We start from the raw sequence: 24,799 nt of genomic DNA, 5'->3' as shown, positions 1-24,799 counted from the left end.
AGCTGGGTGCTAGCGTTAACCTAGCACCAGAGTAACCCTAGCTTCCTTGCAAACACGTCGTTGAAAAAGAAGTGAATGTGCAAGTGCAAGGGTAACCCTTGGCACTAGGGTTACCTTACCTCCTTGTAAACAGAGACTTAGTCAAGTTCAGGCCAGACAAGCAAATTAAGCTGGTTTGTACTCGCAAAGAGTTTTGAAGAGAAGGTCAAGATCTCTAGCCTCTTACACTGACTGACAGAAAATTCTTACAGGCGTATAATCTATTAGCCTTTTTAGAAAACTGTGTCATAATGAAGCGTAGACTCTGAGACTGCCGTTACTTTCTTGTCCACCTTGTAAACAAATTAAGACTAAATTCATATTAACCTTTGCGAAAACCACCGTGTCAGTGTTTTGAAACCATGATTGTTTCCCATTTTGTTTACCAATAGAACTTCACTTGAACTTTAAACTTTACTTATTGTCTTTAGTGTTTTTTCTTTTTCGAAATTTGAGCTCCCAAATCGGCGGTGCAGCTTATGCACGGAACTTAACGGTAGCACTTTTATTTCGGACGTTTGTTGCTTCTTAATGATTGCAGTTGTGACAAAATTGTATTCAGGAAAAAACTGATAAATTAGAATTATAATTCCAGATCGTTTACCACTCTGCCTGTCTCACCTTTCTTGATCTTCATTGGAAATTTCGTCACTTTGTGGGCAGCAGGGTGCCTAAAATAAAGTTATTGTTGGCAAATATTAATAACTAAGCAAGTTTAGAAAACTAAAAAAGCTGATATAGCTGGTAACCTACTGCTATAAAAGAAAATGTATGTTACCTTGATTGACATACAATGCACAAAAAGAAGTGCTCACACTCGTAGCAGCAAAACCGGGTCCCAAGTATGAAACCTTTACAAACACCACACTTGTATCTGAATAACGGAATAACCAAACACATCATTAGAGCTGGAAGGTCAAGTAATGAAAAAATACTCCATTTCATGGCAAGTAGTTCTAAAGTTTGATTTTTTAGTACGGGTCAAATTGTAAGGTTTAACCAAATGTGAATAGAAAAAGCTACCCAGTGAATATGGCTAACAAAACCTAGTACGTTTATTCCTTCCGTATTTTCTATTCTTTTGTTTGTACAACCATATTAACTTCACTGTGAGCTGTGAATTTCAACACTTACTTTATTTCAATAACTTCATGATTTTCTGTGTGGTTTTCTTCCAGTTTTATCCCGGCTGTTTGTGTGTCAAAAAAAAAATTCAATGTCAAGCATAAAACATATTCATGATATTTGTTATTTAATTACTAACACGCCCCTGACAGGAAAACAAACAATTAAGTCGTGTTTTTGGCCAATCCGCGCTTTAAATCTGTGCTGAGATAAGGACATGAGTTTCTGCAATTCCCATTGTCCCACAGAAATAGAATGGGCATTCTAACAGTTGACAGGGTACATTATGTGGGTAGGGGGAGGGAGGGAGTGTGCCAGAGACATGGTCATGGTTTGGACTCCTGTTGGCTGGAAGAATTCAGTATTCTTTTATTGTGATAAAGATCTTTCTCAGAAAATATATGCTACATAATAAACACAAACAAACCACGCAAAGGCCATCACAACATTGGATAAAAACTCTTTGTTGGCAAAACACTATATGCTTAACGACCATCAAATAGATTTGAAGAGCGTCGAAATTGTTGACAGGTCAACGGTGTGGAAACAACGACTAATTCTTGAAGCTTGGTATTCTGTGCGAGATAGGAACGCTATAAACGAACACATAGCGCTACCAAACGTTTACAATAGCATTAAGAGTTTATAGACTCGATCATTAAGAATGCTCTAGAGACTTTTGTTGCACTCGGAAAGTTCATTTAGTTTTCACACATTCGTTACATAGTATTTTAACAGGACGCCGTTGAACATTTGCATTTTTATCTTGCTGAAAAAGGCAACAGAGGTGGCCGAAACGTCCAAAAACAATATTTTTAGCCAGTGTTAACTTTTTTCATTCGTAATTTTTAACATGCCTGGCTACAACCCAAACATTTTTAGACTCTCATTAGCAGGTTGTTGGTTCTCGCCTTGCTCCGAGGGTTTTTCTCCCGGTTCTCCGGTTTTCCTCCCTCCTGAAAAAACCAACACTTCCAAATTCCAATTCGACCTGGACAGAGGACCCGCATGAAAACCAGCTAGCGCTGATGTGGCTTCCTCTCTAAATATAGTAATTTATTTTATTTATTTTATTTCAGGTGAAGGTCAATGAAGCATCAAATAAGTCTGATAAAAAAAACATGTAATGTAAACCACAGCTATTTACTTCTGTGATGCTTTTAATGTTTTGACATAAATATATTAGTTTGCCTCTGAAATGAATTTTACACCTACCACTAGCTTAAGGACATGGACAAAAAACCCTTAAATTACAAAGAACAGTCTGACAGTCAGTGAGTGAAGTCAAATTATGGAAGGTTAAGGGCAAAATTGAGTTTGAGGCAACTATCATTATTACATAAAAATGATTTGACTCGTGCTTGACAGCTAAAGAGAACCTTTCCTGTAAATAGTAAGGTGATATTACCCCTTACAATACTGTTTTTGGCTGCTAAGAATATCATGACTACTCACCCACGTAACAGTCGTAGCAGAAGGCAACATCAATGCAGTCAAGGCAGCGGTAATACCTGCCTGACAGATTCACGTGACAGCCATTGCACCGAAATAGGTACTCAGTAAAGTGGTGTCGGAACCGTGCCAGAAATAGATTCATTTGCTGGAGGAGAAGAACAAAAATTGTGTTTATGTGAACTTATCTATATGTGGTATCAGTTTAATCTTGATCGCCTGGCATCTTTTTCATAGACAATTTGGGTTGTGATAAGAATTTAAATGGTGTATTTATTATTTAATAATTATTATGTGACACAAACCTTTTGTTGCTGGTCCGTCCGTTTCTCCCTGAGCAGGCCAAATAAAGAAATGTCGTCCCCTTTGATCAACTCCAACCAAGTATCATGTTCTTTATACTGATCCAGCTCCTGTTGTTCATTCATATGCTGCTCAGTAAGTTGGGCTGCAGTCAGTAGAGAAAAAAGTTAGGACTATTTGACGTGCCAAATTGAAGGGAAAAGGATCAGGTGTTATTTTGCTGATTCCAGATTTTCAGGCTAAATTTAATATGAACAGCAGTATAATAATAATTTCGCTCAAGAACATAATTTATGGTGTTCCGTTTCGGCCAAAATCTTGAAGTCACAAAATACACAATATGAAATGCGTATAAATATCATTAAATGGTCACAAATAAAACGAAGGTCATTTACATAAAGTATAAAATAATAACAAAAAATCAATCGAATGGTGCAAAAATAAATCGAACCTCGAAGCAAATAAATCCAACTTACACAAATATCAATAACAGCAATCTGGCAGTGAGAAAATAATGCTCAGTATCACTGGGTAAAAGCTCAAGCTGGTCAAGTACTTCCAGTGAGACTATACTTCCGGTTCTTTAATTTTGTTATTTTTTTCTTAGTTATCTTTTTAAATTCTGTACATATTTCGTTATATATTTTTAAGGTCTTTTATCCCTCCCACACTTCTTTATTTTTCATTTAATGTCTTGAAGTGATGGGAGTATGTCTCCCTTTGAAAGACCCCCTCAATGTAGATGTCACATTAAAGACTACTGTGTTAGGATGTTGACAGAAACTTTGAGTCTGCCAGCTGTAAAGTTTATTAATTTACTACCAGGGTAATACAATTTTATAAACTCTTGTTTCTCACACTGTTTTCACACAAGGACTTTGCAGTTCTCCCACACTCTCCTTAGAGTTCACAAAAGGTCAGCATTAGATTATCTGTACATTAGATTAAACTTTAGATTACTGTATAGTAGATTCTACATAAACTTTAGGACAAATTAAGTCCTTTCATTTTTGCTGCTGACCTTGTTATTAATTTATGAAAGTTCCTGGCCACAAATAAATTTATCCACTAGGCTCATTGAGACATGCAGTAATCGTTTTAGAGTTTTATAGATCCCTGTAAAAATTCTTAAATATTACCTGAAAGGTCTGAGGTGAAGAACTTGATTCGTTTAGGATCCTGAGAAGTTGAAAATGGTAAATCTCTCTTTGTTGAAATGATTGAAGTATCTTCCTCTGCAAGCAGCAAAACATTCTTGTCAAATTGTGATGCTTAGTTAGACAAACAGACCTGTTATATCTAACTAAGGCACATAAAAAAATATATGTGTAACCTGTTTTAATAAAATAATCTTTGTCCTTTTTATACATTCCAGCCTATTTGCTTTCATTTTTGATTGTTTGTTTGTGCACTCGTTTATATTTTTGTCATAGTTGATTGACTCTGTCTAAAATGGAAACCAAAGGGGTAGTGCTGAGTGTTGGGAATGAATGAACTTTATATAAGTGTCAAAGTAATTAGCTTTAGGTTAATTGGGGACACTAATGAAGGTGTCTGTACTAGTCCGAGGTGGATTTAAATGAAACCATTTAGCTTGGGTTTATACTTGCCCAGCTTCAGTTTTATTTTCAAATTGACTATATGTTACAATTTTTGCTGGTATAACTTAGTTTAGCGTTTTTATATGTAATTGCACAAGCAATAAAAAGTAGAAGTCCTTGCTTCAATGAACCCTCCGCCCTCCCAGGGAGTGGTGCTACTTTTAGTTTACCAGTTGACAGCCATGTGTTTATATTTTTGTTATTTTTCTCCTGAGTGTTTAGGGAATTTTTTAGGGTGCTTGTTTTTGTTTTGATCTCCATAATTTTTTGTGCTGGAGTACTTTAACAAATTGTTTATATTTATTGTTAAAAGAAATAGCAGTAATGGTAATTATTAAACAAGGCTGGCTTACATGTATATCTCACACTGCCTAATTAACGGAGCTGTGTGGATAACGATTTCCAGACACAGTGTCCTGTCTATCTGGAAACCAGAAGACTTTTGAAATGCAAAATTCCACCCCCACCCCCACCTTTATTTAAGCACTCCTCAAAAATAGTTCCCCCCCCCCCTGAAAGGGATGTTGAACAAATAATTATAAGACCTGCACTCACAACTCTGTGAAGTATACAATTTAAGCATGGGAAATGACCATCTACTTCATTGAGATATAAAAGTAACCTCTTTAAACAGTCGACGGACATTATAAAAACACACCAAATACAAAAGAAGGTATGGATGGCCAAAAGCAACGAAGATTGAAACAGATTGTGGTATCGGTTTTAGAAATATTGTTGGGCTAAACAGTTTTCAAAGTTAATCTTGTTCACTTGTAACTTTAATAATAAAGCTATGGTTTTGTCATTTAGCCATGACACAGTCCCTTTAATGACAATTTCAGTTACCTAATGTAAACAATAGTAGGCTCCGTGAGTCCTAGGAATTTTAGTTTGATGGCTGGTGTTAGGAATGAAGCAGATTAGCAGTGAACTGCATGAATTGTATTCAATCAATTCGAAGGAGCTGTCTGCCTGCCTGGCCACTTGTATTGTTTTCACATGGGTATTCTTTATAACATTTTCAAATCTGTGCTTGAGAATGAACAAAGCTAGTTTGCCGCTACAAGCTAGTTTGCCGCTACAATGTCATATGCCCCTGAAAATAGTACCTGCAATACTGCTTTGCTCAAGGTCTGAACAGTGACTTGAACATGGCAAATCTCTCTTTGAACTCTCATATGCTGCTGATGTGTCTGCAAGGAGAAAACATTGACAAATTGTGCTGGTAAAAACAACGCATAACTACACCGAAAAGAAACCATGGAAAAACATCAGTCAGTTAGTCAGTTTGCTGGTTAGTTTTCTGGGTGAAGACAGGTTTTCCAATTCCTGGCCTGCCATACACCAAGATACGCCTAGGCTTGGGATAATGTTAAAATTATTGCCCTTGAATATGTCGGTGTAGTCTTCAAGTCTCTCCACTAGCCTTCCTGTCATCTTTAACCCAAGATAGCTGTGACTGTGTATATCTCAGTAATATGAATGGTTAAGACTCTGAATCCCATGGGATGATTTTAACCTTACTTGTGGTATTGTAAATATCCTGTATCTGCCGTTGGAATTCCGTTAGGTCAAAGGATTCTGCAAAAATAAAACAGAAAAATTGCACTTGAAAGTGTTAAGTAGTTTATAGTAGCTGGTTTATCTCATCTTATGGTTGTCGTAGCATCATGACATCATAAGGAATCTTCACTCCACACACTCACGCCACCCATTGGAGTTTGAGTTTTCACATCTCACTTCACTACTTGTTTTGATTTTTTTGTGTAGAAGATAGTGAAAAACTTAATCACAATTATAATTGATGCCAGGTGTTGGGAATGGGGGAGACTATAATATTAATCTTCATGAGCTTTATTCTGTCAATATGAAGAAGCCATTTGCCAAATATTGACTTCAATCCGAAAAACCAGAATAAAATTCATTGACCAAGAACAGCACCACAGTATGATATCGAAGCTGAGGCAGATGTCACATCTGAGATAGGCCTAATTTCGTTCTCAGATCTCTTGTCAAATAGACCTTAGTTGCCTAGCTGTTACGTTAGTTGTTCAAAGTTCACAGTTTTTCAAAAAAAAAAAAAAAAAAAAAAAACTCAAGCCTCATTTACCCAAAATTCTTCTCAAGCCTCTTGCAATTTCAGAATGTTTTCTTTGCTTAGGTTTTTGTGCTCGGGGGTAAACTAAGTCTAAATGCCATTCTCTGCTGCAGTGAAAACATGTTGTGATCGATATCCAAACCTCCAGTCCTTCACAGTTATGATTTTCTTTGTCTTAACTTGATGAATTACTGATGACTTTGAGAAGAAAGTGGTTACTTCCAACACCGGGATAATGTTATAGTTATGCACAATTTCTTAATTATTACTAACCTGGAAGGTCAGAGGTCATGAGCTTTACTCGTTTAGCATCCTGAGAACTTGATATTGGTAAATCTCTCTTTGTTGAAATAGTTGAACTGCCCTCCTCTGAAAGAGGAAACATAGAGATATAAAAAGCTCATGATACATCTAAACTCAAAAGACGTATTTTATATAAAGGATACAACAGTTTTAACTTTACAAAACATGTTTCGACATTCCTATCTAATCTTCAGATGCAAATGTTTGTAGTACAATTTGTTTTTTTTGTTTACATGCAATTACATTTTTTAAATAATGATGTCATTAATCTTATGTAACAATTTGAATTTTTGACATACACGGAACATAAATTAAAGAACAACAACAGCAAAAATATATTATAACAACGAGTAAAACAAAAAGTAAGAATTAAAAAGAAAGACATAAATAATGTAGATGACTGCAAGTGCATGACTATAAACAATTGCCAAGCTTTATCCAACACAAAGCATACACGGCCAGCTGTTTAAAGTGTTTGTTTTGCAAACTCTCATCTTTCCAACCCTTCGGCTCCTCACAGCCTGTCCCCTCACTGACCCCTCCCCTTAAGCATTCCACCCCTCCCTAATGGGTAAAACAGGTAGCTGCTTTAAATAGTAGGCTCACCAGCTCCCTTCCCCTACCCTTGTAACTCCCTCAACATCTGAAAGACAAATAACTAATGTACGACTAAACCTTCAGAAGCTAGTATACATACCTCCATAGTGAGGCCAATGTTCAAAAACAAAAGGATCACATAATATATTGGAAACAACAGAAGCTGCCATTACACAAGCAAAAGTCTCCCATGACTGACATGTACTGCTATCTGCAAAATGTGACACGCCCTTGACAACAACCCATTCTGACTTCATGTCATGGGCTGCTGCAAAAATTCCTAAGTAAAAGAAAGGGAAAAAAACGAAAGAAAAACTGGTAAAAGGGGATATGCTGCACATCATTAACACTTGTTTACTGTAAGTATATGAATATGGTGACTAATTATTATTAGCATAACCACACTGACCTACTATTGGTAATCGCGCAATCTGATTGGCTACACAGGTGCCTACTATTGATCCGTAGAAGGCTCTCGGAGCGCGCGCTTAGTTTTCGCTTAATTTTATCAATCAAAACCTTCAATAAATCAATTCTAGCGATATTCTGAGTTTAATAGATCGGTCAGTGGGTTATGCTAACACAATTAGACGGCTCGCTCTCGGTTTCTACCAGCTTTTGATAGTTGACTCGGGGCTTCGCCCCTCGCCAACTATCAGCCGGTAGAAACCTCGAGCTTGCCGTCTAATTGTTAAATAGTATGTCTTTTGACACTAGCTGCATGTCAGTTACTTATGGACTTCAAACCAATAATAGGACTAATTGTGTAGAGAAGACAAAAGTAATCTGAACAGTGAGAACATCATGGCGATATTCGCAAGAGTAAGTATAATCAGCTTAAGGACATTCACGCTAATTGTGTATGCGCATCCTTACTGCACACGTAATTCACGTCGCAACATGCATCAACAAGCGAGCTCGCTGAGGACATTATCTTTCTAAACACATCATATTGGCTGGTAGCCTTTAAGACTCACTCAAAACTTATTTACTTTACTTTCCTCCAGATTGGAGATTTGAAGTTATTAATTATCTACTTCCTATCAAGATAATTTACTCTCTAGTGGCAAGGGAGGAGTGTTAGTGTCTATAGCTCTTAAGTAATGTGTAGCCTAACCTCACCTTTTCCTTCTCTTTCTGCTGCAATGGCTCCTGGGTGTAATTTACACTGCTGTTCAACACTAACTGGATCAGGACAACTCAAAATCTCGCCATCACAGTGTACTTGGATATCTCGTGCTTCTGGGTTTTCTAATGGTGCCTCCCAGCCATCAGCGGCATTTCTGATAAGGTTGCCGACATCTTTGCTCACTGGGGTTTTGTAGGCATCTGTTGTAAGCTTGGAGGATATAACCACATCTCCTAACTTGGCTTTTTCACGACTCAGACCTTGACAGGAGCCAACACAAAAGGTGACCTTGGGTCTCAGTTGGGTAACTGCATTTTTAGCAACAGTTTGAGAGCCACCAGGATCTGATCTTGAACACCGCACTAAAGCAACTTTCCATGGCTTCTGCTGATCACCCATGTTTCCAAAGTATGCATAACCAAACGATTGGAAATAACTTTTAAAGGCATTTCTTAGGTAATAATGACATGCCAAGAACTCACAATTCTCAACAGTCAATAACAGAATGTCTACTGGAAGCTGGACATCACTTGAAGGTTTTAATGTTTTTGGAAGACTGCCAAGTCTCGTGAGTTTGATACTAAGAGGGGGTGGGTCTCCATTGTCATCCATTGAACTGCTACCCTCATTCTCAGGTGATGACATTATGCCAAACTGGATTTGTTAGAGATGTGCCTACAAGCAAAGTATAGATAAGGAAATCGGCAGTGATATTAGAAAACAAATAAGTATAGCCAAGCTTTTTAAAGAAAATTTATTCTCTTGGAAAAATATAAACAAACATCAGTTTATTACTGGTCATGGTTATCCTTAGTACTGCAACTGTACACTGTGCCTATGGCTTCTCTCTAATTAACATTATAATATTCAGCATGTCAGTGGTTGTGAATTAATTGATGGCAAACTAGGAAAAGTTTCAGGTACAAAAAATTAACAAATGTACCAACTGTCAACTGCTGACAAAGTATACATAGTAATTTTTGAGGTTACCAACGTAACCTCTATGCTACAGTCTGGGTAAGTAAGTTTAAGTAAGACTTTCTGAAGCACGAAGTAAGAACGAGGGCGTACCGAAACGGCACAAGGATTTCTCAAGTTCTCCAGGTAGCTTGTTACGATTACAATACAATTCTTTAGAAGGATATATGAGTTATATGGTGAGGAATTGTTAGGATTTACTTAAATATGAGGATTCCGATTGAAAAAAGCCACTTTCACAATCATTATGGCGCTTTCGAACTGCCCACGATCGACAATTGATTGCTTTGATGAACCGCTGTAGTTGGAACATGATGCTTGGCACGTGCATATGGGTGAACATAGTTGGAACATGATGGTTCACACGTGGATATTGCTTTGAAGTAAGACTTTCCAAAGTACGAAGTAAGAACGAAAGTGTACCTGAAACGGCACGAGGATTTACCTAATAACTTCTGGCCATAAAACTCTTTCTCGTACTGCCCTTTTCTTCAGGAACGATGGCAAAAAAAAATAGCAAAAATTTATGCTTCGTTTGATCGCTACAAATTTTGGTAGAATCTGAATGCGTGAAAAGGTTATTACCCAATCCCCCTGCAATTTTGAATGTGGCCTACACAACGTATTCTGCAATAAGTAAAATGGGAATTGAAAATGGCGTCGGACCCGAAGCTTTGCGAATGGCATTTGTCAGGGCAGAGAGAGAGCTCTTGAATTTGTTTTAACCCTATTCAGACCGGGGGGGGGGGGGCTTTTGAGGCCCGCGCTGACTTTGAACTTTTATAACTTTTTTAAGATTTAACCAAACGCTGCCAAACTTTCTGAGTTTTCCTAAAATTTATCTGGCAACAAATTGGTAGGGTTGGATGATGTGTCAGGAACTTGACATCACCATGGCAACGGCATTTTGACTGGCATGTTTTCCCAAATTTGTAATTTTGCGTGTTTTTGTTAATAAAAATCAACTTAAATGGCATTATTTTTACATTTTTACGGGTTTAAAGCACATTTTTATTCATTTTGAGTACTTTGCAATGATTTTGGGTGGTTTTCTGGCATTTTAGAAAAATTTCATGGTGATTGATTAAATATTCTGGAAGCTACATAGGGGGGGAAGCCCCCCTCCCCCCGGTCTGAGAAGGTCCAAAAAAGGCCGGTCTGAATAGGGTTAAGAGCAAGAAGGCAGTAATAATAGAATGACTATTGATTTTGATTGTCAACTGTGAAATACAACCGATGAATCGATTGAAATCGAGGTAAGAGTTGTGTACTACGTACAAACGCACATGGTCTGAAATGCAATCAACTGTTATTTATATTTACTTTATGCATTCTAAACCTTGCCTGTTGCTTGGAATGAATGTCTGAATTTATCTCTGAGTACAAGGGGATTGTTATATTTTGCAGAAAAGGGTATTGGGTTATTCCAGAAAAAATACACACCCCCCCGACGGATGGCAAAACTTTTTGATCCCCCCTCCTTCCCGCAACATTTCTTCCAAAAGATCCCTGTTTATTATAACCTTCAAAACTGGGCTAAAATTGCGAATTTTGCGGGTCAAAAAATTTTTTTATTGATTTTATTATATATATATATATATTTTTTAAACATTTGTAAAGCGCCTAGAGCAGGCCTGGATAGGCGCTATAAAAATATATTTATTATTATTATTATTATTATTATTATTATTATTATTATTAACATTTCAAACGATTGTGCGTGCATTTATAAAGTGAAAATGCCACTTGCTTTTTCCCGTTATAGAATAAACGTAAAAGATAAGAAATATGTAAGTCTTAAAACGTATGTAAATGTAAGAAAAAAACAGTGAAAAAAGTCCTTATTGCGCTAATATAGAAAACTAATATAATAGATTTAGGCAAGCCTAAAGGCGGAGCTTCCCTTTAATTTATTTAATCTTTGCTGGAGTTACAATGTTTTCATTTTGATAAATATGCGGTCAAAGCTTTTATGTATACACTGGCCCATAGGTGCAAGACAAATATAAATCCATCATAATCTCGAGGCAGAACAACTAATGGACAAAAAATTAATTAAGAGTTTATTCTCTCCTTTCTAAAGAATAGTAAATAATTTTACGATCCTCTTATCGTTTTGCTTTAATACAACTCATGGCCTAAAAATTAATTAAGAGTTTATTGTCTGCTTTCTAAGAATAGAAAATAGCAGGCATATTCCCGTCTCACTTTTCTTTCTGTATTTGTCTTAACATCGGCTTACTGAAAAGGATTGCTCAGCCACGTACGCAAATTTAAAACTTATCATTTATTTCTTACCATGTGCAAAATTTAAACAAATTTAAACGTACACTAAGGCCTAGTTCAGACATCGTGCTCCTGCCGTGCCGAACTAAATACAGGAATTAAGTTCGACAAAAGCACGGCAGAAGCACGTCGTCTGAATCAAACGTTTGAATTGACTTCGGCAAAACAATTTAGTTCGACACGGCATGTCGTGCCACACGACTCTAGCATGGGAGCGGTTCAAACGTCGTGCTTTTGCCGCACCAAACCAAATTCATAAATTATCTTAATGTATTTTGGTGGGATTACGTTCCCGCGAGGAGTTACGAGGAGACCCGAGAATAATTCTCCATTACGGAGTATGCGCACAACCTCGTTCCCAGGGTCTTATCCGTTTTTAGCCGCCATTTTGAAAACGGAGAAGACTCTAGTTGCATACTTAAAAGTATGCATTTGAATTTTATTCTTGTCAAACGGCAAAAACCATGGCGGCCAGCCAAAGGAATACAATGAATATTTTTCTGCTAAAAAGCACGTCGAGGATGTTTCATTCAACGAAGTAGATGACACTAATGACAGGAACAGGGCGAAGAAGAAGCTGTCGGGTCTGAATCCGAAATAAGCAAGTTTTCGGAAACTAGTCGGGCATACAAAAACCATTCGCCGTACTCGCAAAAGGAAAAGTTTTTTTTTTCTGTTGCTTTTCTTTGAGTTTTTGCTGCAATTTGGAAAACGGCGCCATTTTTGTTGGATCACCGCTGACTAACTGTTACGTAGATTCAGTACTCCTGAATTTGGTACGACTCTGGCACGGCGTCTGAATCCGAGTCCTGCTTCTGCCGTGCTGCAGTCGAACCTAATTGCAATTTAGTTCGGCACGGCAGGAGCACGATGTCTGAACTAGGCCTAAATCATCTCTATTCAGTGTAATTATTCAGTGTAAAAGTGGACTACACTATAAAAGCCAAAAAAAAAAAATGTTTGAACTACTTTAAAAAATATGAGTCAGTTTACATTTTTCACCTCGCGCTTGAGCCTGAGATTGGGTAAACATGTTTTCAGAGCAAGTTTAGTTTAAATAAGTTTATTTTGTTCGAGCTTTTTGCTTTGTCGTCGTTTAGCACTTCCAAAAGCGTCACTTATACTGTATAAATTTCTTCCGCCGAGAAAATGTAGGCTGAAAGTCGGAATAAACTCACAGCAATAAGAAATAAACTCTCACGGCAAGGGATTAGAATTCGACTTCATTGACAGCCAAAGAAAATCAACTTACGGCAATAGATAATCGGTTAATCCATAGCAAATAAAACCAACTCAGGGGAACAAAAAATGAACTGACATGTAAGCGTAAGCTTAAATGTACTACAAGTTACAGTTAAAGCGACTTAAAGGGGCAAATAAAGTATATTGCTTAAGTTAAGGAATGATCTAACTTTACCGACATAGAATCTATCGAAACTGCGCTTAGAAAGTAAGCTTAAGTTTATAAACATCATGAAATTTTCTGTCATAAATCAGGCTCAGCAATTCAGTACAGGTTGTTACCTTGCATCAGGTTCCTGTATCTTTCTTCAGCGGACTTGATGCATGCAGTGTTTAGCTTCGTTTTTACACGATCATTGCTATAAAGTTGTTGTATTCTTGATGTTGACGGCCGAACTGATTCATCCGCAAACAACAGAAACTAGCAAACTGGACGTGCACAAGGAATATCATTCGCAATTATTCCGGATCTCATCGTACACCTCTTTCTTTATCTACAATTTCATGGAATATAGGTGACTTTTGAGGACATCGTGCGAGAAATATTACGGTAAGAAAGTTCTCGATTCTCTGTCGCTCTTTTTTATACCCTCGGTTTCATTCAGCCTACACAGTGAACACTGCGCAACACATTTTCCCGCGTTTTCATAACATTACTTCGTTTATATCAAACTGAAACGTCCACATCATCCAGTCGATAGAAGATAACGTCAATTGCTCGTTTTACGGTTAAGAAGTGATCGAACGAGAGCCATCAAGCCATATTGTTTTTTTGGCGTAAAGGCTTCGATACATAACACAGCAGTTGGATAATAAACCTCTCAGATATTTTGCTGTGTAGTATCACTGTGTAATTTTACCCCTCGTGTACATTTTGTCTTGCCTTGCGAGCTTTATTTGCTGTTTGTAATTTCCTTACTTTTCTTTAGCCACGCGCGGGCAACCTCGTCCCAGGCCTAATCTGTGCGTACGGGCGTACGTACGTACGGACGTAGGCGACTCCCAAAATTTCTCGGTTCAATAGGATACCATTTGCCTGCCTATGGATGCTCCGCTCGCGCGCCTTCAGCGCGTGGGAGCTCCGCTATAATTTCGGTTCATGTCGGTGTCGTCGGTGACAAGGCGGCCTAAAATTGGCGCGAATTTACAAGATCAAGTTTCTTCTGTTAGGACTAGTACTATTAGTGTGACATTTACTTGAGCTTATAAATAAATCTTTTCGAGCTACAATTATAATTTTAAATTTTGTTACCTATATGGGTCTGTAGATCAACTAGAACTCTTGCCTTTCTTTCAAAGAATTCAAAGTTTTCATGCGTAATGTCCACTTTCTGGCTTCCATAAACTTGTTCACATATCGATCGTAAGGCATGGATTAATAAAGTGGAAGAAGCCAAATAATACACAAATTGTGTATACGCATGTTAGCCAGTAAAACAAGTTCTCGGGTTGGCTAAAATATACAGAAAAGTACAACCTGCAGCCGGACCGATCGTCTTTTCTTCGCATTTTTCGAGGATGTTGCAAAGCACGGGCTCGGGTGGCCTGGGTACTGTAAAAATGTTCCAGGCGTTGCATGCTCGGTCGACAATGTTTATTCACAGGTAACCAAAGCGTACTATGAGAGTTTGTATGGATGAACTAAGAAGGCTTGTATGGATTTGAAATAAAGTTGAGAAAAATATCCCTTTTTACCGGCGAAAAGTTATAATGAAACTTTAAACCTTACCTGGTGTCACGTTTTTGTATTTCTAGTGCTTTAGAAAGTCATACGCGCGATTTTCGTCTTAACCGTCTGTTGCGTACTAAAATCGCGCGTATGACTTTCTAAAGCACTAGAAATACAAAAACGTGACACCAGGTAAGGTTTAAAGGTTTATTATAACTTTTCGCCGGTAAAAAGGGATATTTTTCTCAACTTTATTTCAAAACCATACAAGCCTTCTTAGTACATCCATACAAACTCTCATAGTACGCTTTGGTTACCTGTGGTTTATTCTGATCGTAAAGTTGTTGTTATCCATTTATCACGCTGGTTCTTCATGAATAAAATGACCTATGAAGGTAAACTTGAAGCATATGAGGTAAGAACACCATAAACTGGAAGACTACAAGATTTTCGGAAGCAAACTTCTTCTTTTAAGTGGTAAAACATATCGATTGAGTTAAAGTTAAAAGTGACCCCCGAGGAAGAATTTTTAGGTTCAGATCCCCCCACCCGCCTGGATTTCCCAGGCCATTTACCCCCCTCCTGCGAGAATTTCCAGTTTGCCATTCGTCGGGGAGGTGTGTATTTTTTCTGGAATAACCCATTTTTGGGACAACAGGGGTAAAAAAATATTCAAAATTCTGCGATGCTGCTTGGCCGAAAAATATATAAGCTAAGTTATGCAAATTAGATTATTCATGAAGCTTAGTTAAATTGTAATAAATTTTATATATATTACTGCAGACAGTAACCACATGCTCTCTTATGGGGGCTTTCACTGTTATTATGTCTGTGCAGTGAAGTAATAACACTTAAATATATACTTATAAAGACTCACCCATTCTTGCTGAAAGCATCATTCTTAAACTTTTGATTTGGAGAATATACATTCAAGAGGTCTTGGCTCTTTCATTAATATTTCCTGCAAACAAAACAATCCATTGAAAACTACTCTAATACGGGCACCACTTTAATGAAGGACAGTGATATATATAATATATAGATTTAGGCAAGCCTAAAAGCGGAGCTCCCCAGTTATTTCCCCTTAATAATTTTTAGACTGTTTTTTATTCATGTTATTTACTTTATATATGATATGTATCCCTTTGCACCATGAACAACAGCACCAAATAAGAGTTTAAAAAATCGATCAATCAAAAATATCATTAGTAGTCTATGCATAACCTTGGTTCTAAAGATACACTCGCAACTCTCAAAGTTAAACAAGAACAAAGAAAGGGTTGCTCTAGAACATATCCATACCCCCATCATAACTGGTATGTTACAGCTGTACATACAACTGGAAAGTTTTGCATAGCTTTCCCCCTTCCCCAAATGGGGGCCCTATACGATGGAATGGTAACAATGACACTCTTATTATTGCCTAACACCAAACTGGAGTAAAAGGTAGTGGCAAGCAAAATATTGACATTCTGTCATTCTGCCAAATATATGGTACCCAAAACGATAACACCTTTTTCCTTTATATGGGTCCCTTTGCCCTTTGCTTAATTACATGTAAACTTAGCAAAAATTCTGGAGAGGCATAAATACTGTTTGTTAGTTCTAAACTCAGATATAGATTGCTTGGCAAAAATTTTACCCTGCCATTTTACCATTTTACCATGCATTAAGAGATCGATGAAATGTGTATCTCATTATCATAATTATTGTTCTTTGCAGTGTGGGCACTGGGAATTAAATGTTTAGGTAGCAGGATGATTTTTTATGTACATGATTGTACCTTATCTGGCTTTATTTCATTAACTTTAAAATTACACCTGTCCTTATAAATAAATTGTATTCTACACACAGGACATTTGTACACGCAATGAAGAATATACAGTGTAATATAATAATCTGATTGTTCATTTATCTCTTTCTGTGTCTGCAACTCTGTGCAAATTCTGCTACTCATGTTAACCCTGAAAAAGGCAAAAAAACATAAGATTTGTTGATGATCATTGGCATCAAATGAATGTTTATAATTTTAAATTAGCTTAAATTGTCCAGAACACTCTGCAGATGCATAAAAAAGAGATATATTTTTCCAATTTTTGCCTGGGCCAGGGACTGTGTTGGGTGATATGTTCAGAACCAAAAAATCCTTTGACCTAATGAAGGCATAATTAATAGTGCTATCAATAAGACCTGGCACATGGATGAGCTTTAATGGGTGTTTTGGGGTGAATCACTGGCTAAAATTCATGATTTCCCTATTAAATGAGGTGTCTTAAGACTCTTATATTGCTCTCTGACAGGTGCTGTTGAAAGCACTGTGATTAATTCCACGAAAGCTTACATATTCTTTCCTTTCTTAGCGATGTACCCGTAGCTAAGAAAACACTGCGCTGGCTCATCAACAAGCCCAACTGGCTTTTCTGGCCTTAGCAGCTCTAAAAGTTTATCAACTTTTTGTTTTCATGTGAAATTTCAGCTGTGTTAAAATTCTATTTCTTTATTCGCCTAGTACCACAACAAGACAATTTATGTTAAGTTAGGGCTTAAGCTTACATGTAGATATTATGGTTAGCTGTTAATAAAAAAAATTACAACTATTCCAGTAATATGTCGGGTCAGGTAGCAGATCTTGTTGGGTTTTTTGCCCTCCTACCCCTCCCCCACCCCCTCTTTTCTTGAACAATGAAAACATTACATTTTGTATGTATATTTACATGTGCTGTTACATGTAAATTGTGTCTATTAAATTCCTCAATAGGAATCACGATATTTTTGAGGAGACATAAACTTACCAAGCAGTTAAAACACTTATCATATTTCAAACCCCAAATTTTACACTTAAAAAACAAGTTTCATGCACTAATGTAGATTCACATAAACTAAACTCTGTCACAGAGCATTTAAAGAAATAAAGGTATAAACTGACACTAATGTAATGCTTACCTTTATCATCACATTAACTGCACCCCTTGAATTCCTGTTTTCCCTCGCTAAAAACAAAATGTACACATCAAAAACTCATAAAAGGTATGGAAATCCTAATATAGCAAAATTTAGAAATGCAACAGATTTGCTTATATGAATTTAATGATAAACTCAAACTGCCTCATACAACCTCCATAAATACCGGTCACTCAATTAACCTAGTAAACCTTGATGTACATTTGAATGTACATGTATTTTAAATTTGCTTTTAATGATATTTTCCTCATTCATTTGCAGACAGGCACATTTTAAACTTTTTTTTTTACTTCAGGATCGAAAACTAACCTGCTACTCTTGTAGAAAAAATAATTCAGGCAAAAGTATCTGATAGTCACTGCTTTAGGCTGGAAAATTTTGAAAGGATTAAAACATTGTACCAGTCACAACCGTCAAGATAGCAATGCTAATAGCCACAATTCCCCTCTGGTTGTCCGGGGCAAGTAGATTTTCCTGTCAAGCAATTAATTTTTCATGCCTGCTTGCATAATGGGTAAAGGCCCGGGCATGTCATGATTATCTGACTACAAGTTAATTATACAGTCACAAGTTTGCTAATTAATACAGTGTCACATGCACTGTCCTAGGCCAGCAAAATTTGAGAGCTGCTTATCATATATTATAACTGATGAATTTGGTTGTTATAACATAAAAAAAGTTCATGATCTTACACATAACAAATTAGAATCTGGGGTTTTTTCTTTATTGTAATTTATAAGAATCCAGGCATAGTACGTCAATCTATAGAAATCGATGTCTCAAATCTGTCGATACAGTCGATATCTATTGATATCAATCACAAATTGATAATCGGTAATTGATAACAATAGAACTCGCAAAAAAAATTATCATCGATTGTTATCGATTGAAAAAATCGATAAAAATCGATAGCAATCGACAGTAATCAATAACAATCACTAATCCCAAGGAGCCCCTGGAGGTGTAAATGTATATTTGTTTTAAGGTGATTCCCTAGTATTGCATTGCGCGTCCTTACTGCGCAGAATTTTACGCCTAATTAGCATGCGCACATAAACGAAATGGCGGCTTTTTTCTATGCGTTTTTATAGTTTCTATAGTTCGGTGACCTATCAATTTTTTCTCTTAGTTCGAAAGTAGCGATCAAATTCTTTCTATAAAATGAATACAGATCAATTTCTATGGCAGAATAATACATTATCACCGAAAAGGTGCACTTTCAGCAGTACTCGCAAAGGAAATATAAGGAATTATATGGTAAATACAAGGTCTTCCTGCTCCTAAACGAATACGGTGACCCCCCTTTTAAACCAACTGGCAAAGTTTAGTTGGAAATCTATGAGCAGTTCTATTTCTAGGGAATTACCTTAAAGATATTAGATGGCGTTAGTATTAAGTAAAACAATACGAAGATTGATATTGATTGCTACGGATTGTTATCGATTATCGGTTTATCGATTGTCTACGCCTGGAAAAATGTGAATAAAATTATCAATTTATTCCCAGAACGGCTGTTATCAGATTATAAATACAAAACTTTCACAAAACATTTTCACTAAAATAAGGAAAACTAAGCAAAGTTCTCAGTAAAAAATAGCATAGGTCATTGAGAAAACTATATTTCGTTAAGTCTGTCAGCTACATGTAGCAATGTCCCTTACTGTGTCTGACTCGAACACATTCTTACAAATTTGCAAATACACATGTAAATTTTGATCTTGTACTGTAGTGTAACTGGAAATTTGCTCTTTCCAACGTTTTAAAGTGCTGTGTTCCGTCCTACTTCGGTGAATTAATTACAGGATAAACAAATTTATCGCAGTAGAAGCTGTCTGCTTTGAATACAACTCGTGTTTAAGACAAAACGAATTTCAATAAGGACGTAAAAGGAACATCAATAATAAGCTTAGCTTACCTTGTTTTCGTAACGGGATATAATCTTTGACCGTCTTTGCTTTAAACTCAGCAAGTAGCTTGGAAGATTTAAGATAATCTATTAAAAATCACCACACCAGCTCTAATTAATTGCCCTGTTTATTAAAATAATTAACAAACATTTCTGTCTTATCTAATGGCCCATCACATATTATTAGCCTCTTCAGTGACTTCCATTTATTCACTCTGTTAGTGACACTTTCTACTTGGTGACGCTTTTCTACTTGGGGATTTTATTGGAATACTGGTAAACTTTTAGTTGATTTATGTTCCATTGAGCGCAACAAACCACAAAGCCCTGTCCATTGGCCCATGACATAAAGCCATGACACCATCACTTAAAAATTAATGATAGTATTTCTTACTGAACATGTTAAGTGCAGTAAGAATTTGTAAGTGTTTCAATTTATGGGCTACAAATTTATTTTTTAAGCCTTGATAAGAATTAAGTAAAGTTATAGCAACATTGCCGTATTATACTACGATTTTCAGATGCACATTCAACACTGATTGTAAATAACAAAAGTCAATGTATTAGAGTTTGCATACACAGCTGCATGGTATGAATTTGCTCACAAAATTCCAGCTTTCAGTAAAGGAATTAAGCAATGAGATAAGATAATGAGATAAGTAAAGCTGTTTATTTACTCTGATTAAATGAACCGTCATTTTACCTCCATCATGAAATATATCAATAAACTGCATGTACTGAATCTATTTCACTCGGAGTAAACAAAATCTCAGGCGCTTCTTGTAAACTGCCATCACTTTCATTTTCATCTCGAAATTCCAGCAGCTGCTCTCCCAGCACTGTAAAACAAATAATCACATCACAAACATTAAAAAATGGTAATTTTCTTCGAAATGTGTTGATATTCTTTGTGAATTCAGTCGTCCCTCAATGGCCCAATAAATATTTGTTTACAAATCAAATTCTCCTATAATTTTCAGTAAAACTGAATTTTAAGGAATAGTATTTTTCAACAGTAGCCATGTCACAAGCAAATACTTAGTGGCGAAACCAGGGAATAACATAAGCTTTAAGCAAGTAACTTAAAATGTGCCGTAAATATAAGCTTACTTTGGATATCAAGTGAGACAAAAGGTAGAGATAATAACAAAAACATTGCAGTCTTGTACTCACCTTCACCAGTACACTGCTCGTTTTGTCTCCGTTCCTTTGTTCTCGGGAACAGTGGATTAATGGACGAAAAAAAGTGGCCGGGTATTCTGAAGTTGCTCCCAACCAAGTACAAAATACAGCTTGTTATCGCTTGTCTCAGCTTGTCCGAATCAGTACGAAAATATTTAGCCGAGCCGACAGTCTGCGGAGCATAAATGCGTACTTCCATTTTCTCACTTCCCCCTTCATGTGAATCTACAGCAAATGACCATGGAAATGTCTTTGCGCCCGCGATTCAATGGCGAAAATTTCTCGGTCAGCGGTCAACTTTAAAAAACAGTTAACCTCAATGTGGTCAACATTTGAGCCAGCGATATGGTCATGTGATACTGGTCAGCGGAATCCTTGTTTTGACAGCTGTCAATTGACCATAACAAAGATGTCCAATCATGTCAAATATCAAAGATAAAGATAAAGATAAAAGCAGTTGTTGGGGAATAATAATAGGATATTCTCCTCCCACGGTAGGGTTGCCTTGTGACACCCCTCCCCCTCCCTGAGAATCTGTAGGCGCGCGCGGGGCGCGTATGCAACCAAATTTTTCTGGCTTCATGGTTTGACAAAAATCATTACCCGCATTACCCATGGTGCTCCGCTGGTGCGCTTCGCGCGCTGCGAGCTCCGCTATAATAGACTTTAGTAGAAACTCAGCTGTGTTCTATTGGAAATCCGCGAATCTGATTGGTTCTCTCACTGATTTCTATTTGCCGATAGAAAACAGTCGCGCGCTCGAGTAGCTCTTTAAGCGGAAAATTTTCTTGATTTTTGTCGTTAAAGTGCACAATATTGTAGGTTTTGGACTGCAATCAATTAGCGTTTCAACTAAAACAATTAGACTACTCGCCCTCGTTTTCTATGAGCGATAGTCAACTCGGCTGCGCCTCGTTGACTATTTGCTCATAGAAAACTCGGGCTCGTAGTCTAATTGTTAAATAACAGTGTTCTCGCCAGGATATTGCCTTGGGGAGTCCCAGGGCCCCCTCTGCTGAAAAATAGGGACCCTATAAGAACATAAGGGGGACAAGTTACTCATGATTCATGGCTGATGTGGAAAAATCCTTCGTGATTTCTCTGCCTTACAATCATCAATGCATGTCTAAATGGGAATAAGTATTGTAATGGTGGTCCTTCGGCTGTAATTACCGATAGTGTTTCCATTACCTCTCTACTACAAGTCTATTTGTCTGACCACTGACAATTTTTAAGGTTATTTTGAAGGCTAAAACCCCTCTCATAGTCTACATTATGAATGAGCAATGTCAATACCACAGCAGCAAGTTTATGAAGACTAGAAAATGAATTCTTGTAAAACTTTTAAATTATGCTCTAAAGGGTTCCCATGCTGTCATGCTCTGCTGTACCATGGTGTATTAACAAAAATCACATGGTACGAATAACCTGAGAAACACACAAGTCATGTTCGTGTTAGTCACGGAGTGAACGTGACATGAATTTCCTTTACCACATCATCTTTTGCTTTTTAAAACCAAATGCCTAGCCGGAAAAATGCCTGCTTACGCATGCAAATATATATATTTTTTTCGAATGTTCAATAAAATAAACCCAAACCAGTTCATTTAAAAGAAAGCCAAATCACGCCAAAATAAAGAGTAGACAAAGGCCATCCCATTGTGTTTCTCCGTTTAGCATCTTCCGACAAGCTTTTGGTAATTCCCCTAGCGTGATGACGTGTATCCCGTGCTATGACACATTCTTGCTGAGCTTGCAACTTACGTTTCGATAACGTTTCGATTCTTAAAATACCGTAAACTCAAAACAAAAGTTGGGATATCCAGAAAATAAGTTGTCGTTTTGCAATATTTAACACGTTCCTGGTAAATTGTATGACTTGTACTCGCTCCGAGCCAAACGCTTGAGTAACACAACAATAAATATTTCACACAAACAGAGCGCAGAGTATTCAAACAGAAAATAAGTGAATGATTATTCATAGCTACAAGCGAGAGATCGCGTGACATGGGTATGACGTAGTGGTGGTTTTAAATAGCTTGGACATGTCCAATCGGTCTTTGTTTTCGCAATGTGATTATATTCAGCCCTCTCTTCATGTAAAATATGGAATGAAACAAAATTATACATTTCAGAGAGCAGAGTGTTCATGTAAAATGCGAGTGATCGGCTGATTGAGCACTATTAAATATTAAATCTTGCGTGACCGTGACAGAAGAGCCGGCTGGGCCGCGTGGATCTGGATCGATTTACCGACAAAAAAAATTCAGTGCAGATTATGAATTGGGCCCAGGCCCTGCCCGATTAACAAGAAGAAAAATAAGCTCACCTACGAAGGCATAATGACATTCTTGTCCTGTGTTGTAGAGAAATCACATGGTGATATTTAAGGCCTGCAGGCTGATTGCGCTGAAAGAAAATTATAACTAAAACATCGATCAATAGTGTATCTTACAGATAACTAATTACTCTACTATGACAATAATATTTGGGTTGTGTTAGACTAAATAATGTGAGACTAAAGCTCTATAATAAAGTTTAAAACAATTCTACCATTGTTTGTGTATGCATGTAAATTCACCCTTATATAACCTAAGGGCTCATTAACTGTCCAGTCCCCGAGACGAAGTCGAGGGGATTATTCAACAATAAGACACTAAGCCTGAGGCAAATAATTGTTTTAGTATAATTTTTAGAGGTGATCATCAAGAACTTAAAAAAATAACGATAGCAAACAAGAAAACAGCAAACACAAGTGTTCGCTTGCATACGGTGTAAACCAGTTTAAATCATCGATTGCAATCAGAATTTATTAAGTTAAAGCAATAAAACGGAACAAAACAAACACAATGAGAAAGATAGATGTCTGTTACCTTTGTATGATAATTTGTGGATGACTTCTAAGCGAATTAATGTGCAAATCCTCTAAAAATGAGTAGCTCTGGTGAGAAGAGAACTAAATAATGTTTGCTCAATCGATCTGACTGAGTTTCTCATCGATCGCCAAAACCGCCGTGTTTACGATCATTTCTAATGCCTTGAGAATCATCTCTTGAAAATATTTTCGGTCCAAAAGTCTTGGTAGTTAATTTGAAAAATTCCCAATGTTTAAAATATCCAGGACTTGGATCAAATCAAAGAAATTTTCATTCAGCAAAAGCGGCCATGTTTACTTCCCTGGATGTCAAAGGTGGCGTGGCTAAGTAACCAAGCCTTCAAAGCTATAATCACCTCGTGCGGGGGGATTATAGCCTCATGAGCCGAGCTTCTCGACCAATCAGAATGCTTCAATTCGTATAATCACCTCTGAAATTATACTAAATTTTGATGACTAAACAACTTTGTGTAGCTCTTATACAGATATTCACTTAATTGACTGGGGGGGACTCCCATAACAAAAGGTACAAAGATGCCTGTCAGAAAATTTGAATTGAGCCCCCCCCCCACACAAACACACACACACGCACACAGTTTTAAAATTGTTTGTATCCTAAGGAGGCGTAAGACGTTTTCTATTAAACTTGTGTCCTGAATTGCAACGCTTCTACCTTCCATGTGCAAATATATGAAAAGTAGCCCGAGTAAAAGTATTAAAGTGGCGTGGTTTGATGCTCATTTACTTCAACAGTCTGAGATGCTTATCTTGATGGGATGAACAGCGTCTGCATAGGAGGCAATTTTATTATATACATACTGAGATTTACCCACTGAAAAGCCCAAAAAACCAATAAAATGGCGCATATTGCTTTTTACACATGCGAAAAAAATGATAAGTCCAATCAGAAGCAACGTATCATATCATCAGATGTAACTCAAAGTGTTACATTCAGGGAAAAAAAAGCAAATTTAATACTAACTGTGGCCCTGTTTTTATAAGGGTTGCACAGTGATTAGTTGAGGCAAATTGATATTTTGGTGGTATCTATTC

At 37.0% G+C, this 24,799-nt stretch overlaps 1 protein-coding gene and 1 pseudogene across 2 annotated transcripts in view; both read right to left on the bottom strand.

Annotated features, from left to right (window-relative positions):
- The window catches only part of LOC144652677 (uncharacterized), a 33,558-nt gene extending 12,396 nt beyond the window's left edge, over positions 1-21,162 (bottom strand). Inside the window, exons 1-16 of the mRNA XM_078512745.1 lie at positions 20,863-21,162; positions 20,393-20,528; positions 19,699-19,776; positions 17,766-17,812; positions 15,700-16,786; positions 8,641-9,322; positions 7,619-7,798; positions 6,892-6,987; positions 6,045-6,101; positions 5,630-5,716; positions 4,059-4,154; positions 2,922-3,064; positions 2,620-2,764; positions 1,174-1,228; positions 818-913; positions 661-710 (exon numbers count right to left, since the gene is read on the bottom strand). Coding sequence (XP_078368871.1) covers positions 661-710; positions 818-913; positions 1,174-1,228; positions 2,620-2,764; positions 2,922-3,064; positions 4,059-4,154; positions 5,630-5,716; positions 6,045-6,101; positions 6,892-6,987; positions 7,619-7,798; positions 8,641-9,292 — 1,657 coding nt within the window. The 5' untranslated portion in view covers positions 9,293-9,322; positions 15,700-16,786; positions 17,766-17,812; ... (1 more) ...; positions 20,393-20,528; positions 20,863-21,162. The remainder of the gene's footprint in view (positions 1-660; positions 711-817; positions 914-1,173; positions 1,229-2,619; positions 2,765-2,921; positions 3,065-4,058; positions 4,155-5,629; positions 5,717-6,044; positions 6,102-6,891; positions 6,988-7,618; positions 7,799-8,640; positions 9,323-15,699; positions 16,787-17,765; positions 17,813-19,698; positions 19,777-20,392; positions 20,529-20,862) is intronic.
- Positions 1-24,799, bottom strand: part of LOC144652484 (uncharacterized) — a 214,025-nt pseudogene that overhangs the window by 143,295 nt on the left and 45,931 nt on the right. The gene's annotated exons all lie outside the window — the stretch shown is intronic.

The sequence above is a fragment of the Oculina patagonica genome, chromosome 4 (genome assembly GCF_052425735.1).
Source record: "Oculina patagonica isolate OP01 chromosome 4, crgOcupat, whole genome shotgun sequence".
Taxonomy (NCBI): Eukaryota; Metazoa; Cnidaria; class Anthozoa; order Scleractinia; family Oculinidae; genus Oculina; species Oculina patagonica.
The sequence above is the reverse complement of the archived record's forward strand: the minus strand, read 5'-3'. Positions and strand labels throughout refer to the sequence as shown.